Source organism: Otolemur garnettii, unplaced genomic scaffold (assembly GCF_000181295.1).
Source record: "Otolemur garnettii isolate 467f Iridium unplaced genomic scaffold, OtoGar3 scaffold00031, whole genome shotgun sequence".
Classification (NCBI taxonomy): Eukaryota; Metazoa; Chordata; class Mammalia; order Primates; family Galagidae; genus Otolemur; species Otolemur garnettii.
The window spans coordinates 17,779,409-17,798,400 of record NW_003852426.1 but is presented as its reverse complement, the minus strand read 5'-3'; the positions used below and the strand labels follow the sequence as shown (position 1 = coordinate 17,798,400).

The 18,992-nt window shown below is 35.6% G+C and overlaps 1 protein-coding gene across 1 annotated transcript in view; it reads right to left on the bottom strand.

Annotated features, from left to right (window-relative positions):
- The window catches only part of CD2AP (CD2 associated protein), a 118,164-nt gene that overhangs the window by 9,537 nt on the left and 89,635 nt on the right, over positions 1–18,992 (bottom strand). The window contains exons 12-14 of the mRNA XM_003789249.3: positions 15,642–15,807; positions 7,684–7,826; positions 116–228 (exon numbers count right to left, since the gene is read on the bottom strand). Coding sequence (XP_003789297.1) covers positions 116–228; positions 7,684–7,826; positions 15,642–15,807 — 422 coding nt within the window. The remainder of the gene's footprint in view (positions 1–115; positions 229–7,683; positions 7,827–15,641; positions 15,808–18,992) is intronic.

The following is an 18,992-nucleotide window of genomic DNA, read 5'->3' as shown; positions in this document are numbered from 1 at the left end:
GCTATAGTCCTGATTTTTAAACTTAGATGGAGCTATAAATCCTCTTTTATTTTTACCTTTAGATGGACTCTACATTTCCTACATCCTCTATCTTATGTCAATAAGTATAACTCACAGAATGTCCACCATTGAAGCGGCCAGGCAATCTTCTTCCAGGCATCTTCGGTCTATTTGCAGTGAGATGAAGCAAGTTTTCTGAGGAAGCTATGTCATCAAAATTTATAATATCTAGAGAATAAAAATAAACATCATCTATGTAACTGTACTCTTAAAAGGTAAAAAATAATGTTTCAGAGTTTGGACAAAGTATAAATTAAAAAAAAAAAAAAACCACTACTTTGAAGGACTCACAAATTGATCTGTGCTTTTCATATGCATTTGGAAAACATTTCCCCTTAAAAAAAATTCTCTTTACCTGATACATTTTATAGTTTTTGACTTTATTAATATAAAGTTCCATTTTCAATAGACTCAGATGTCAACAAAAATTTCTTAAAGATAAATCTACACTATAAATTGTAGCTTAATAAGTTGTCATCGTAAACTCCTGTTTATAAAAAAAGTTCTTAAACTCATGAATTACAACATCAGAAAATTTACATGTAAAATTTGTTTTAAACTTCAAGTCGTGGACTAATATTCAAATATTATGGATTCAACTGTATCTGCCACCTCGCTGCAATATATTTACATTTCTCAATGTTAAGCCAATGAATGATTTAATGTGCTTTTATTTATGTATATGTACATGTATAGTATGTTGCAGCTGGTACTCAAAACTTTTTAGTTCGCTGCCCCTCTGCTTAAATATTACCATGTTCAGGAATCATAAAATAGTCCTAAATCTAAGGTTAATCAGATAGGAAGGAAAAATGTTACATAAATTACCAACTTGCTTCCTTGCCATCGAAAGCTTAATGTCTTTTGATGGAATAACTTGGGTTTAAAGATAACTCCAAGTAATTCCTATCTCTAAAACAATGGCATGCTTTTGTCTAGATAATTCAGAAAATCTTGCTAATTTCTTTAACTCTGAAGCCAGATATCTACATATGACACGAAAAAGCCTAAGAGCAAACTACAGGTAGTTCCATTGTCAATACAATCTTTCTTTAGCCCAGACTCCAAACTCAGCATATTAACCACAGCCAAAATGTTTTAGGTCTGGATTTTATTTTTTGTATTACCATTTGCTTATCTAACATGGATTCAGATGTCCCAACTGAGTTATTTTTTATTTCTTAAAAGAGATCTAAAGATGCACAACACTATCCTTAAAGTTTATTTATCAATTTTCGTGGAGAAAGTAATTTAGAGAATTTTTTTAAGGGATGGAGGACACAAAGGTAAGAGAAAAAGAGGCATTGCTATTTGGCAATATGCGTTTTATAACAACTATAAGTTTATTTGTTGACTACTATTAGATTTTTTTCCCATCAGTTACATTGTGTGTACTATCTTTGATCAAGTCACTAAGCTAATTCATCAAAATAGACATTCAGTATGCTGTTTAATTTTTGAGTCTTTGTATAAACGTCTATAAGTAATTATAAAATATAATGAACTATAATAGGTGACTTTAAAGGAAAATGCATCATAAATCTGAAGGAGGCTAAATTTTAATATGTATTTAAATGTCTTTTTATTTGCAAATACAAATAAATCCATGTTTAAAAAGATGTTTAAAATATGTCAAGTCTGAAGGGTTAAAAATTACCTTTTACATTGATAAGTTTTCACTGACAATGTACAAAATAAACCTTAAGAAGTACAATCCAATCATTTTGGCTGTAGACATTATTTTCAAATGCATATTTAAGCAACTTGCAGAAAGAAAAACAAATAGAATAACATTAAAAAAAAATAAAGACTCTCAAAGAGATAAAGAAACTCAAAGGGTAAATAAAACATAGATTTACAAAATTATACACCATGCTCATGTGAAATACCTTCTGTATGTCCAGTTTGGGGCTACAACACTGAGACAAATGACTTTACTATTCTAAAACTCTCTCAGGTTCTCCATTTAAACCATCAGGTTAGTAAAATGGAAAAGTGCACATCTTAGACTCAAGACTTATCTAAGTGGTTTTAAATTTACTAAGAATTATAACAAAGGATTTACACCGTACATGTTACATAAAAAGCATGAAAATCACTTAACTCTCAGAATCACATTTGTCACTCTGCCAACCACTTAAAACTTTTGCATGTTGCCAGACATGGAATTTTTAAAAATCAAAATGAAATATCCAATTTACGGAGAAAAACAAACTGATTTTTCTGGTTGCCAATTTTAAAAAAAACTATCTAACACTAATAAGGAAAAAAAATTTTTAATGAATTTCATTTATTTAGAAATGGAAAACCAAAAGGGTTAGAATAAATACACAGACAAACATGTACACTTTTGGTAAAATTACAAAGAAAATGTGTACCACCTATTTATACTGAAAATATTATTTTAATTTCTTTCATAAATTTTCATCTTACCAAAATGGAGAAGGGTAGAATAATTTCCTGACACGTAAGAAGGGAAACATGGCAAACAGGCTAGGAAACAAAATCTGGAAAGAAAAGTCAAGGATAGGAATGTCTAGGAAAAAGACTTAAACCAAAAAAATTATTGTACAAGGCAGGAAAAAGGAACAGTTGTAGAACGAATAGAACCATTTCAATGTTTAGCTTATAGCTATTACAGGTTATCTAAACTTAGATAAGGTGTGTACTGGATTTTACATTACTCTGTTTCTCAAAGGGAAAAATTAAAATTAGTATTAATTTTAGTATACATGAAGCTAGAAAGAAGCCTTGCTTTAGTATTCACTGAACACTAAGACAGCTTCCAAAAGGATGGTGTTCAGAGTAATAAACATCTCATAATGTAGTTACAACTAAATTAAACTACCTTTTAGTACATGACAGTAATTACAAGGAAAGAGGTAATTTTAATTATATGGGTATCACAAAAGAAAAATATACCAAATATTTTAAATATCTCATTATAAAACTCTGACTCAATATATACATAAATTCACTTATGCCTTATATGATATTCATTCTCTGTAATATTATATGATCAAGGAAACTATTAGAAATTTAGTGTTTTTTTAAACTATAGTTTAGATAAAGGGTCAGTTTTATAGTGTATACTACTCAAAAGGCATTTTAGTTAAAAAATCCAACCATAAATTCTTTCTGAAAGAAAGAAATGAGTAAATATTGGGAAAATGATTCAAACAAAAATAGATCAATTACCAAATAAAACTGAAGAGAATGTTTCATTATTCAATAATGAATACATGTGGATCAAAAATGTATATTTCTCTAAAATTTCCTTTTAGTCACTGAATAATTTATCATAAAAAATAATCCAAAGAGGTAAAATACTAAAGGAAACCTCATCAGCAGGCCTTTCTCAATGTAATAGCTATGTCATTACTCAATTTTCTATCATGATTTTTAGACTAATTTGAAAATAGTTTTATTGTATAGAGAATTTACTATGTTAAAAATATTTGGACCATGTAAATTTTATAAATAATTAGTGGCAGAATAGATTTTCCTTAAACCAATTTTGAGGAAGTTTTGAAAAATAGAAAAGAATGTGGTTCCTACCAGCTTTGCAATTTACAGTACTCTATTATATATTAGAATATATAGGAGGAAACTTAAAAGTTATTTCATGTCATTAAACTTGAGAAAAAAGAAACCTCACAGTTCTTGGCATGTCTTTTTCTTGCATATGCAAAAGTCAGATTCTGTATTTATATACATAATTATTTTTATATATAAACATACACATAAATGTTTATATGTGGCTTTATAAATTGGAAAATCATATCTAAGAATAGTCAGGAATTTATATCCTTTAGAGCAGAAACAGAATGAGATGAGTTTAACAGTGCAGAAGGGAGGGAAGCAGAAAAATAACATTTATAATAACTTCCACATCAGGTCTTCTAATAAGTATGGTAGATATACTGAATCATTTAATTGTTTATTAAGCAAGAAAACAGATTAAGAAAACTGCTATGACTGATTAGCCAATAAATTAAATCCGTATTTCTGAACAGCAGAGTCAGTATACTTTCATTACACCACTTCACTTCAAATTACTTTAGGTAATAATGAAACTCTCAGTAAGAGGTTTTCATGTTTTAATTTTAGGAAACTTACATTAAAAGATCCAGTTTCATGTTATTTAAAAAATGTAAAATCTCAAACTAAGCCAAAAATATAAGCTCTCTCTCAAACTAATGCCAAATTTGAGGTTGTATTTGAGATAAAACATATTTTTTTTATTGTGTTAACATTCTCCAAGAAAAGGTGGGCATAAGCTATTTGCTGCCATCAACTATGCCTTTTACTCTGGCATGCTACCGTGCCTACAACACTTATGAGGAGATAAATTAAATATTTGGTACTTAACATGAACTCCATCCCCCAAATTTGTATTTTCTGAACTTTTCAGGATGTAAGCGTAGGATACCCTAAAAAGGCAGCATAATTAAGTGGAAGAAATAGCAGAATAGCAGCTTGGAAGTTAACTGCTTCCTGGATGTTTTCAGCATCTCTTGATTATTTCCTTATTTATTTGAAGAAAAGAAAAAAAAAAGAAATTACTAATTTTCAAATCCTGATCCACATAGCCTTTGTGTTTATTTAAATGAAGAGTAAGTAATAGTTATGAATTAGAGACAAGAATGGGGCCCAACACTCAAGTATACACAACTTTTCAACCACTAATACTTTGAAATTCCTACATGTATTATTTTTTACTAGAAATGCAGCAAAACAAAGTTTGAGAATGTATATGGAAAAAGTTTTGAAAAAAGTGAAAACTTCTTTTAATTTATCTAAATTTGTTTAAATGTCCCCAAAATAATACAAAGCAACAGATAAATACAGATTTTAGATGTTATTCCTTCAGTTCCCAAAGGGACTCAATCAAAATTTAAGATTGTGATAAAAATCCCAGAATACTGTGAAAGTTCAAAATATAATAGCAATTGATTTTTTATTTACAGAGTTAAAATTGTGCAAATAATCTGTTTTTCTTCCATTATTACTTTTTTTTTGAGACAGAGCCTCAAGCTATCCCCCTGGGTAGAGTGCCATGGCATCATGCTCACAGCAACCTCCAACTCCTGGGCTCAAGCGAGTCTCCTGCCTCAGCCTCCCAAGCAGCTGGGACCACAGGCGCCCGCCACAACGCCTGGCCATTTTTTTTTTTTTTTGGTTGCAGCCATCATTGTTGTTTGGTGGGCCCGGGCTGGGGATTTGAACCCGCCACCTTAGGTGTATGTGGCTGGCGCCTTAGCTGCTTGAGCCACAGGCGCCTAGCCCATTATTACTTTTGAAGACACATTTCTAGCTATATTTTAAATTAAACAGAAGATAATATGAACTGATAAAATTCTCTTTTTTACTATTAAGCTCAATAAAAGATAACAGGATTTTTTAAAAACATAAAGAGGTTTTAAAATTTATTTAACAATAAATAAAGATTAATTTTCAACAGATAAAATGTACTGAAAATGTTTCAGTAGATTTCTCCACAATACAATCAACAACAATACAATCAATTCCCAGAAAGTAGTGATGAATATATGCTCATTGAGAGCAAGGAGGATCCAAATATAAAAGATCTACAAAATATTCAACTGAAAGACTAAAATGAGGCTCGGCACCTGTAGCACAGTGTTTACGGCGCCAGCCACATACACCAACGTTGGCGGGTTCACCCAGCTCAGTCCAGCTAAACAACAATGACAACTGCAACAAAAAATAGCCAGGTGTTGTGGCAGGCACCTGTAGTCCCAGCTACTCAGGAGGCTGAGGCAAGAGAATAGCTTAAGCCCAAGATTTTGAGGTTGCTGTGAGCTGTGATATCACAGCACTCTACGGAGGGTGACAACTTGAAACTCTGTCTCAAAAAAAAAAAACGACTAAAATGAAGTCACACTTAAGTCAGAGTTTTTGCAATGACAAACTGAAAAGAGGAAAGAAAAATAAGGTCACCTAAAAGAAAATGTAAAATGTGATAACACATCTTATAATGCAGTGACAAAAAAACATCTAAGTATAACTGGCTCTAAAGCTTAAACGTAATATGAAATGTTAATATTGAAGTTAAAAAATATATTAAGACATTAGGATTTTTTGAAGAGTATCACAGAGAGCTGGGTGCAGTGGCTCATGCTTACAATCTCAAAAGTCTTGGAGGTCAATGTGGGAGATGACTGCTTGAGGTCAGAAGTTTGAAATCAGTCTGATTTCAGTAAGAGTGTGCCCCTATCTCTACCAAAAATAGAAATTAGCCAGATGTGATCATGTGTGCCTGTAGTCCCAGCTACTTAGGAGACTGAGAAAGAAAATTACTTGCGCCCAGGAATTTGAGGTTTCCATGAAGTATGATGACATCACTGCAGCCCTCCACCCTCTACCCAGGATGACAGAGCAGACTCTGTACACCCTCAAAAAAAAACAGCATAGAGAAAAATTTAAAGAGTTCTCTTTTGATTTATGTGATATGATTGTGTATAGTCAATGTGTCTGTAGCTTACTTTGGTTAGGCACAAAATAGGAAAAAATAGCCATCTGCTTCATAGAGTTAATATAAAAATAAGAACATAAATAAGAAAGTGCTTTGAAAATAGTAAAAAAGAAATGCAAAGCACTGTACAAAATAGTAGAAAGATTGTACTGAGATTGTACAATGCTTTTAAAAGTGAGGTTTTTATTTTATTTTTTCTTTTTTTTGAGACAGAGTCTTACTCTATCACACTGAGTAGAGTGCCATGGGAGTCATAGATCATAGCAACCTTAAACTCCCAGGCTTAAGCAATCCTCCTGCTTTAGCCTCCCAAGTGACAGGATTATAGTCCACCATGACCAGCAAATTTTTCTACTTTAAGTAGAGATGAGGTCTCTGTCTTGCTCAGGCTGGTCTCGAACTCCTGAGCTTAAGCAGTGCACCCATCTCAGCCTCCCAGAGAGCTAGGATTACAGATATGAGCCACCAGCTTGGCCTTAAAAGTGAGATTTTTGTTAGTATTTCTCTGTTTAAGTGTTCCAATTTATAACTAATAAATGCATAAGACCAGGAAGTACAGAATAGACAAAGATGATTAATGGGCTGAAAAATCCATCCTAAAGCTTAAAAAATAACATTTAGCAAAAGAAGTGAAGTCTGCTGATATGTAGAGTCATAGAAAGCATATTTTCTTATATGGAAACAAAAGTATCTCCAAAGAAGGAAAGAAATATTAAAAGTCTTATTAAATATAACATGGCAATGAAAATCTATACCACCTCATTGTTAAATGTTTAAAACTAAAATATACTCATATTCGCCTGATTCGGGTAGTAAGATCATACCATTATGAAAGGATGGAATAACGGATGGACCTTTTTGTAGCATTCCAATTAGTCCTCTGACCACTCAGTCCTCTGATCAGTAAGAAACCTCTGACCAACAAGAACCATAAAAAACTTATCTACATTATCTTCTTTCAAGTTAGTTTTTCTACTTTGGCTAATTTAAAACAAATTCTAAATGTATAACCTCCACTAAATCTATCCACACACAAACTATATGCATATATTTTATATACCTCCTGAAAACTGTATTGACAACTTTTTTTAATACACCACCTTTGTTCATTCAGGCTGACTTACCTGTTTCCTTAGAGCTCTTTACTGTAAATGAATCAAGGTCTACTGATTTTGGTCTAAGTGGCAACTGTTCAGAATCTAGCTTTGGTTTTGATACTGGTTCACTTTCAAATTTTGATGAAATGGTAGAAACATCCCCATTCATCCTAAAATGAGAAAAACATATGTATAAATCACTTATATGTGAAATTTAACTTTTTAAAACTGTGATTTAATGACAGTAAATATTTTATAAAATATGGATTATTTTCTGTTCTGTAAAAGTATTTTCATAAATGTAAACCTCTACCCTAATCACAATAAAACAAAAAATATAAAAAACATTTTAATGAGTTAATATATTCATTTATTTTCATCTACTGTGAATAAATTAACCTTTAACAGTATTATGAAAAATTATAAAACATACTGAAAAAATTAAACTGCAACAAGAGAAGAATTGATCTGAAAGCAAGCAATAGCGCTAAGTTAAAATGTACAGAATGCTCCTCCAGTAATGTTTACAAAGCAAGCTGTAGGTTGGGAGGGCTGGAGCCAGAAGCTAAGTAATCTGTCCCTCAGTGACTTCCTACAGCATCTGGGTGGTCAACTGCTGCATGCACATCATGGGGAGAGAGAACACAGATCCCTCTGACAGTCCTGGTAGCTAAGGCCCATGGCACTGTGGGCCATCACTCTAATTGGGAAATTGTCAGTGTTATCACCTAGGCAAACTTTATTCCAGAAAGCCAGCTCCACAACCTTGACAGTAACAAACTCACCTACAGACAGCAAAAAATGGTGGACTAGAAGCAACCTGCTAACACACTGCTCCCAAGAAACTAGTGAAAGTAGATAGCTGATTCCATTTACATCACTACGCAGAAATAGCATTGTGAAATCGCAAAGCAACATGGGATGCAGAGTGGGGAAAAGGGTGACGAGGAGATACACACAGATCAGAGAGTATGGGACTCAAGATGAACAGACAGTGCTAAAGTACCAGGCTCCCTGGGCTAGTGCTGTGTGAACTGAGCTACGGCTGGCACCCTCTCCTCTACCCCACAGACTTCTGGTGGTTTGCACCAGACAGCAAGCACAGTGGGGATGGGACAGCAGTTAAGCCATCCTGAGCTCTCAGGTGCACCACACCAGCCCTACCTACACTGAGCTAGGGAAGGAGTGCAGTGACGTGTGGTTTCCCCAAGTTATACCCAGTAACTTGAAACCAAGAGCTTCTTCCATTGAACACAAGGGGATTTGAGCATGGGTACTGACAGGGACAAAGTGCAGCAGACCCAATAGGCAGTGGACTGCGGCTTCACTTCGGCAAGTACTGGGAAGGGCATGAAGAGCTCTGTGGTCCCAGGGCAGTCCTTATCAACACCAGCCTGCTGGACCTGGCATTCTAGTGATTCTAAAACCTGCAGAATAGCCCTAAAGCCTGTGGAACAGCCTGAGACTTGGTGGACTCAGGCTCTGCCCTCCAGGCCCAAACTGCCTCTGGAATGCCACTGAGCCCACCCTTCAGTTAAACCAGCCCCATCTTCCTCACCTTTCCTCAAGGCCCTTCTCAGACACTCTGCTTCAGGCTCTTCCCCACTCCGGGCCCTGAGGCGCTCCCAGGGTTGAAGCTCTATCTTTGTACCTCCAGAACAAACACCAGGCCCAAGACATCATTTAGAAGTCTCTACTGCTGCACGTGAACCTCAAGACCCCATCCCAGAGTCTCCACCAATGCAGCAGAGATGAAAGATCTGCTCCTAAGTCCAACTCCTGCCAAGGACCCCCAGCTTCAAGTCACCAGTTCACTACAGCCACAGCAACTCATAGAACTCACATCAGCAGTTGCTGTTATTGCTCTTACTCCAGGGCTATCTAGTGAACTCCCCTTACTCGAATCAAGCAGGAGAGTTTCCAGTAAGGAGCTAGATGCAATGGTTCTCAACCTTCCTAATGCTGCAACCCTTTCATATAGTTCCTACATGACCCACAGGTTGAGAACCACTGAACTAGAGCCTTCTAAGCCCATTAACCCTTAGCTGAGAAAAGAAGTCACAGACAAGAACCAGCAAAAGACCTCTGGCAACAAGAAAAACCAAACAGATCAATACCCCTAAAGCAGTGGTTCTCAACCGTCCTAATGCTGCCACCATTTAATACAGTTCCTGTGGGTAGAGGCGCAGGTTGAGAACCACTGCCCTAAGGCATCACAAAGCATCACAATAGAGGGACAGCCAGAAACTCCAATTATAAGGAAATTATTGAAATGACAGAAATGGAATTCAGCATATGGTTGACAAATGAGATGGATGGAATTGAAGAGAAAGCAAAAAGAAGCCTCTAAAATCCTCAAAGAAATTAACAAAAAAGTCACTAAAGAAGAACTCAACAAAATTAGTAAAGATATAATGGAACTTGAAACAGAAGAGTCATTCAGGTAATTTTAAAACACAAAAGGAAGTCCCAGCAACTTAGCAGACAAAGATAAGGTAAGTAAAGAATCCCAGGGCGTGAAGATGAGACACTCAAGCTAACACAATCATTTAAAGAAGCAGAAAAGACAAGGACAAAAGCAGGGCAATCACTCAGAGAGATATGGGGCTACGCAAACTGAAAATATAAATTATAGATACCCCTGAGAAAGAAGGAGAGAACACTAAAAGCATGGAGAGTTTATTGGAAGTTACTATTAAAGAAAATTTCCCTAGCATGCCAGAGATCTAGATGCAGGATGGTCACTAAAATCTGGAAGATTTATAGCAAACAGGACACCTCCAATACACATAGCTAATTAACTGGGCCAAAGTCAAAATGAAAGAGAAAATTCAATAAGCTGCTAGATGTAAACAACACTGACCTATAAGGGAAAACCCATCTGGATTATAGCAGACTTCTCAGGGGAAACCCTACAAGCCTTACAAGCTAGAAGGGAGTGGGCCCCCATTTTCATCTTCTTAAATAGAACAACTAACAATCTAGGATTTTGTATCCTGAAAAACTAAGTTTCACATTTAATGGAGAAATTAAATCTTTTCATGACAAGCAAACATTAACAACATTTGCCATAATGAGACCTACCCTAGAGAAAGAACTCAGATCTGCATTATACACAGATGAGCACCACAGACACCACCAGGGTAAAACTAGCCAGAAGCTAAAGGTCAAAGCAGATACCACAACAGCCTAACAGACAAAACAAAACAATAATGTTCTACACAAAAGAAATCCACTCTACTTACCAATCCTCTCAATAAATATGAATGGCTGAGTACCACTGAAGAGACATAGGCTGGCTATATGGATTAAAAAAAAATACAATCCAAGTATCTTGCCCTCTCCATGAAATACAACTAATCCAAAGAACTCATTTAACTCAAGGTAAAGGGATAGAAAACAATATTCCATGAAAATGGAAATGAAAAGCAAGCTGGTGTAGCCATTCTTATAAAACATAACATAGACTTTAAATCAAGAAAAATATAGAAGACAAAGATGGTCACTATATATTGATGAAGGGAACAAGGCAACAAGGAGGACATAACAATCCTAAATATTTATGCACCCAACACAGATGTACCAAGATTTAAAAGCACATCCTACTTGATCTAAACAAATTATGAACAGCGGCATCTTAATAGCCAAGGATATCAACACCCCACTAACAGAATGGGACAGATCCTCCAAGCAGAAAATAAAAGCAAACAACAGACTTAAACATGACTCTAGAACAAATGAGCCTACCAAACACAGAACATTCTACTCCCCCAAAGTACTGATATACATTCTTCTCATCAGTTCATGGATCAGTCTCTAAGACTGATCACATCCTATGCCACAACACAAATCTCAACAGATTATTAAAAATCGAAACTATACCTTGTATCTTTTCAGACCACAGTAGAATTAAAATTAGAAATCAATACCAATAGAAACACTCATCCCTACACAAAGTTATAGAAATGAAACGACTTATTGCTGAAGGATAGTTGGGTCAAGGAGAAAATAAAGACAGAAAATAAAAGGTTCTTTGAACTAAATGAGATAATGGGGATACAAATTATCCAAATCTGGAGATACAACAAAAGCAGTCCTAAGAGGGAAATCTATAGTCATAAATGCCCACATCCAAAAGATATATCACAAAAATACAAAACACTATCCCTGAGTACAATACTATAAAAATCTCTATGCCCATAGAGCTGAAAATGTGGAGGAAATGGACAAATTTTTGGAAACACACAATCTCGCCCGACTCAATCAGGAAGAAATAGAACTCCTGAACAGACCAATATCAAACATCAAAACTGAAGCAGTAATAAAATTCTTCCAACAAAAAAAGTGCCAGACCAGATGGTTTTACTCCTGAATTTTACCAAACCTATAAAGAAGAACTTGTATCTATACTGCAGAAATTATTCCATAACACTGAGAAGGAAGGAATTGTTCCAAACTCATTCTACAAAGGACCTTGATACCAAAGCCAGGAAAAGACACAACAACAAAAAGAAAAATTTACAGGCCAATATCTCTTATGAATAATAGATGCAAAAATTCTCAATAAAATATTAGCAAACCAAATTCAGGTGCATATCAAAAACATAATTCTTGAGGACCAGTAGGCTCCATCCCAGAAATGCAAGGATGGTTCAACATGCAAATCCATAAGTGTAATTTACCTCCTAAATAGAAGCAAAAACAAAGACCATATATAATGGTCTTTCTCCCTCAATAGATGGAAAAAAAGCATTTGACAAAATTCAATACCACTGTATAATAAGAACACTTTAACAAAGTAAGCACAGAAACTTTTTATATGAAGACAGACTAATGGCCAACAAACACAGGAAAAAATGTTCAAAGTGCAAATCAAAACCACAATGAGATATCATCTAACTCACTTAGAGCCTGGCTCTTATCAAAAAGTCCCAGAAAACAAGTGCTGGCATAGATATGGAGATAAAGGAACACTTAAATAGTATTGGTGGGACTGCAAACTAGTATACCCTTTATGGAATGTAATATGGAAATATCTAAAAGAACTAATAGTAAGTCTACCATTTGATCTAGCAATTCCACTATTAAGTATTTATTCCAAGGAAAAAAAAGACATTTTATAAAAAAGACAAATGCACTCAAATGTTTACAGCAGCACAATTCATAATACCAAAGATATGGAAATAACCCAACTGCCCATTGATACATGAAGTGGATTAAGAAAATGTGGATTAGCTGGGCACAGTGGTTCACGCCTGTAATCCTAGCACTTGGGAGGCTGAAGCTGGTGGATTGCCTAAGCTCACGGGTTTGAGAGCAGCCTGAGCCACAGAGAGACCTCATCTCGAAAAATAGCCAGGTGTTCTGGCGAGCACCTGTAGTCCCAGCTACTTGAGAGGCTGAGGCAAGACAATCACTTGAGCTCAAGAGTTTGAGGTTGCTGTGAGCTATGATGCCATGGAACTCTATTGAGGGCAACAAAGTGAGACTCTGTCTAAAAAGGAAAAAAAAATGTGGATTAAAAAAAAAAAAAACATGGTGCTCTAATATCTTCTATAACCACCTAGATGGAACTGGAGACCATTCTTCTAAGTGAAGTAGCATAAGAACAAACAATAAACACCACATGTACACAATACTAAAGTGAAACTATTGATCAACACACATATGTACTCACATGAAGTAAAACTCAACAGAAATCAAGTAGGAGGAGTAAGAGGAAGGAAGGAGGAATTGTATAAATTCACACCTAATGGGTGCAGGGCACACTTTTTGAGTGAATGGCACACTTCTGAGTTAACTTTTACTTAAAATTTATACAAAAGCGAATTATATAACTAGAACATGTTATCCTTATAATATTCTAAAATGTAAAAAAACAAACGAAAATTTTTTCTCTTATGGAAAATTACAACTCCATCCCAGCTATGCTTGCCTGCCTTCTTATTGGGAAGCACCATGTTGAGAACCTCATCACACTTTTACAAAAGCCAACAGTCTCATCAAAAGCCATTTTACTCATCTTGCTACCACTTGTACCACAGCTTTAGTTTGGGGTTCCTTTGTCATCAGTATTTTCTGCTGTTCCTCTTAACTTCTGGTCAAGTTCCTGGAATATCTGCTTCTGCTCTTCCTCCAGCTGGTGGGAACATCCTTCTCATAGATGTTCAGTCTCTTACTCTAGCTTTCCCTCTCTTCCTCTTCACTCACTTGGGCCTGCACTCTAGGTCAAGCTTCACTTTCTTCCTTTCCTCAGGCCTCTCAGTCCTCTCTGCTTCCTACTTCTTGCCTGTCCTAATCTTGCCATATACAGATCTGGATGTAGCATCAATCAATATTTAAAGCCCCAAAAAACTAGTAGAAGAATTCAGCTGCTCTAGGATTATCCAGATTTTTGTCTTGGTGGCAGCAGAGAACCTTCTCCCTATATACCCTCTTCACCTCTTTGCCTCAATGCTTAGCAGCATCTGCAGATCCGTGTGTAAGAGCTCTTGGTCACTGTCATGGTTCCAGCCCTGACTAGATTTGTAATACAACTCCCAAGAGTTTGAACATGTGTGGAGACTGCCAACAGGGGCAGAATGGTGCTTAGTCCCCTGAGAATTCAAAGTGCCAAACTGCTAGAAACTGCCTGTGATGTTTGTGTATATATCCAGCTCTCAGTTTTTTTGAATCTTCTTAGATGATATTTATAACATTAGCATAAATTTTAACTTTAAAAAAAGATAAAAACGTTGGCCAGAATGTGAGGAAAAAGAAATCTTTTTCCTTGTGCACTACTGGTGAGAATGTAAATTACCAGTCATAACTGTGAACTGTAAGGAGGTGCCACAAAAAATTACAAATAGAACTATCATCTAGCAATCCCAATACTGGGTATATATTCAAGGGAAATGAAATCAGTATGTTGAAGAGATACCTGCATTCCCAGGTTTCTTGCAGCACTGTTCACAACAGCCAAGATAAGGAAGCAACGTAAGTGTCAATGGATGAAGTCATTGCTTCCTTATCTTGGCTGTTGTGAACATTCATTCATTTCTTCATGGGAATGAAGAAAATGTGGTAGAGATATACAACGTGCAATGAAGAAAATGTGGTAGCTATATACAATGAAATACCATTAAGCCATAAAAAGGAAGAAAATCTTGCCATTCATCACAACAACATGAATGAATCGGAGGATATTATGTTAAATAAAATAAGCCAGGCACTGAAAGACAAATACCACATCATCTCATTTATATGTGAAATCTAAAAAAGCTAATCTCATCGAAGCAGAGAGTAAAAGGGTGGTTACCAGAGGTTGGAGTGGTTGGGGGATAGGCTGCAGGGAGTGGGACACTGTTGGTCAAATGATACATAAATACCTTTTTATACTTAGATAAGAGAAATTAAGAAATTTATTATAAGGTACAATGACTATAGTATTATATTCTTTTGTTTGTTTTGTTTCGTTTTTTTGAGGCAGAGTTTCACTTTGTTGCCCTTGGTAGAGTGCCATGGCGTCACACAACTCACAGCAACCTCCAACTCCTGAGCTTCAGCGATTCTCTTGCCTCAGCCTCCCGAGTAGCTAGGACTACAAGCACCCACCACAACGCCCGGCTATTTTTTGGTTGCAGTTTGGCTGGGGCCAGGTTTGAACCCGCCACCCTTGGTATATGGGGCCGGTGCCCCACTCACTGAGCCCCAGGCGCTGCCCTAGTATTGTATTCTTGAAAACGACTAAGAGTGGATGTAAAAATGATAACTATATGAGGTAATGCCTGTGTTAATTAGCCAGATTTATACCTTCTACATACAATGTATATATACTTCAAAACATCATGTTGTACATAAGATAAATATATACAATTTTATATGTCAATTATAAAAATAATTAAATGTAAAAAGAAAAATTACTTTGAAATTTAGAAAGGTAATAGAACCATTTAGGTCAAGTGTGAGTAAATCAATAAGCTAATTTAAAATTGAGCAAAACTTACTTGGCTATAGGAGGTGGTGGAGGAACTGGTTTTTCAGGTCGCTTTGGGTACATTGTTCCAGAAGATCGCAATAAATTATTGGCTTTGGTGGGTGGAGTAGGCTTCTTGGGTGGGACTTGTGGAGCTGCTGGTTTAGAAGGTTTCTGTTCCAGCACTGATTTTTCATCTGATGATTTAAAAATATTTAACAAGTTATTATTAAACAAAACCATTTAGGCTTTTCTATTTACCAAAGTTAACGTCAGACTAGACAAGTATGAGATGGAGACAGACTTCCCTTTTATTTTCTACATTTGTATGTATGAATTGTTTTATTTTAAACTTATATTTTAATTTAATAAGCCTAAGTAGACTTAAAAAAAGACAAATTTACTTTCTTGGGGCTGGTAACCACTAATGAGCTTCTGAGTACTGAATAATGCTTGCATTTTTATGTTCCCAACATGCTTTCCTTTTAGGGGTAATATTCTACCTTAAATATAACTACATATGATTTACTTTAAACAGAAAACTAAGACTTAAATTCACACCACTTTCTGAAATTGAAACATTGAGAACTAAAAACAAATAGAAACTCTAGTGCCACATAACACTCTCATTCAAAAATAATCATGATGCAAAAGGAAAAAAAAATCAAACCTTAAAAGAAACTCAGGTGAGATACAGTGGCTCATGCCTGTAATACCAGCAGCAGACTGGAAGGGTGAGAATGGAGGATTACTGGAGATCAGGAATTAGAGACCAGCCTAAGCAATAATGAGTCCCAGTCTCTACATCAGAAAGCAGAAAAATTACCCAGGCATGGTGGCGCACCCCTGTAGTCCCAGCTGTGTTGCCGCCTAAGGCAGAAGGAAAATCAAACATTAAAAGAAACTCAGGTGAGGCCTGAGTTGATCACTTGAGCCCAGGAATTTGACATTGCAGTGAACTATAATAAAGCCTCTGCACTCTATCGGGGGTAACAGATTAAGACCTTGTTTCATGGGGGTGGGGGGATCTGTGGCTAGATTAGTGAGCCACAAATGAGAGAGTTACAAGCTTTATTTACATTGCACTAAAAATTTTATTAACACAATATGATTTAGTATTTCAATGAAAATGGGTATTTCCACTTTTATATAGCAGACAAAAAAATATGCTTTAAAAACAATACTGAGAATAATTTTATGCCATATTAAGAAAAAATCATTTTATCATCAGAAAACTACAGTAAAAATCATTTTATCATGACAAACAGTACAACGTCCATAATTAACCACCTCCCTATACTGACCACCTCAGGCTGACCTAATTTGCACAGACAAGACACACCTCATATGTACCGTACATATCGGTACCATAAACCTAGTTCCTTATGTTGACCACCTCTGTATTTTGACCGGTTTGTTTCAGTCGCTTGGGTGGTCAACTTACAGAGGTTCTACTGTATTTGCTTCCTGATCATTCAGGTACTAAGAACAGGTACCAAAATTGATGCATGTGCAAACATATAATATATTCATGATGCAGCAGTTAGCTAAAGTGTATCATAAAGCATATATCCAAAAGTAAAAAACTCGTAAGTGCAATACTGAATAATTTTCTTAATTACTTGGTCTTTGGAAAGGACGTCTATCCCAGGACTACAAATAATTTTACAAAAATTAGTATCAACCATAACTGGGGATCATGAAACAAACATCACAGGCCACAGATTAAGTTCCTCCTTAAAAATTACAAGTTCTATCTCATAAAAATAAAAATACAAAGTACTATTGTCTCAGTTTTACCACTTTTTCTTTTCTAGAAAGGCCCTGCTCTGGTTACCCTAGTGAAGTGGCATCATCATAGCAGTGTCACTGCAACCACTGGGCTCAAGTAATCTTCCTATCTCATCCTTTTAAGTAGCTGAAACTACAAATTCATACCACTACAGCTGGCTAACTTTTTTAAGTTTTGTAGAGACAGGGTCTTGAAATCTGGCCTCAACTGACCCTCCTGCCTCAGCATCCCAAAGTGATGAGATTTATAGGTGTGACCACCACCCCAACAGACCCTTTATTACTACTTTATCCCTCCCATGGATATGAAAATACAGCTTAGTTGATTAGAATTCTGGTCATCATCATGTGATACAAAAATTTATTTTTTGTAAACTTAAGATATAACAATTTAGTACAGGGGTCCTCAAACTTTTTAAACAGGGGGCCAGTTCACTGTCCCTCAGACCGCTGCAGGGCCGGACTGCGGGCCCCGGGACAAGTCGGCTGCTAAGCAGGACAGGCAGCGGCAGCAAAAACATCCAGAAAGAAATATGGATGTCCTAGGCGGGCTACATGTGGCCCGTGGGCTGTAGTTTGAGGACACCTGATTTAGTATATGGTTATACCACCAAGAGTAAAAGCCCAAGATCTCCAATTCTCACCATAATCAAATAGAGCTCTCTCTAGTTTTAACAACTAGTCAAACTTGAACTTTTACAAAATGTTAAGAAAGAGGCTTGTATAAATGCTAGGAAAACGTCAAAGGATAAATTAAATAAAGGTCCATGAACATACTTCTTTTAGTAATACAAACAACAGGTTGAAATCAATTCTGCAGTGTTATTCTTGTACCACAAAAGAATATTTTTAATAGTTATGGAAAAAAAAAGTAACCAAAATAAGATGCATAATTCCTGGTATGTCCATGACTAAATCAATTCTATTATGTTGATTATTATATAACAGGGGTCCTATAAGAAAGTAATGCATTCACACACTAGGAGACATTTAGATAACCTAAAATTAATAATTATAAAATGAACAATTCAGTGCCATTAAGGGTAGTCACAAAGTTATGCAATTATTGTCTCTATCCTAGTTCTAAAACACTTCCATTACCCTCAAGAAAACATTGTTCCCATTCCCACTTCCAACTAAACCCTTGCAATAAGCAATCAGAAGTCTTATCTTCTATAAATTTACCCATTCTAGATACTTCACATATGTGGAATCAGGTGATATCTTCTATGTTTGGCTTCTTCCCCCAGCATAATGTTTTTGAGGTTTATCCTCATTGTAACATTATCCTCGTTTAGCAGTATTTCACTTCTTTTTTGCAACTGAATGATACTCCATTATATGTGTATAACACAATCTGTTTATCCATAAAGAACATTTGGATTGTTTTCTACCTGTTGGCTATTGTATATGGTGCTGCTATGAACATATGAACAAGTATAGATACTTGTTTGAGTACCTGTTTTCAATTCTTTCAGGTGTTTATCCAGGAGTGGAATTGCCAGGTTATATAGTAATTCTATGTTTAACTTTCTGATGAACCACCCAACTGTTTTTCACAGCAGCTAAACATTTCACATTTATACCAACA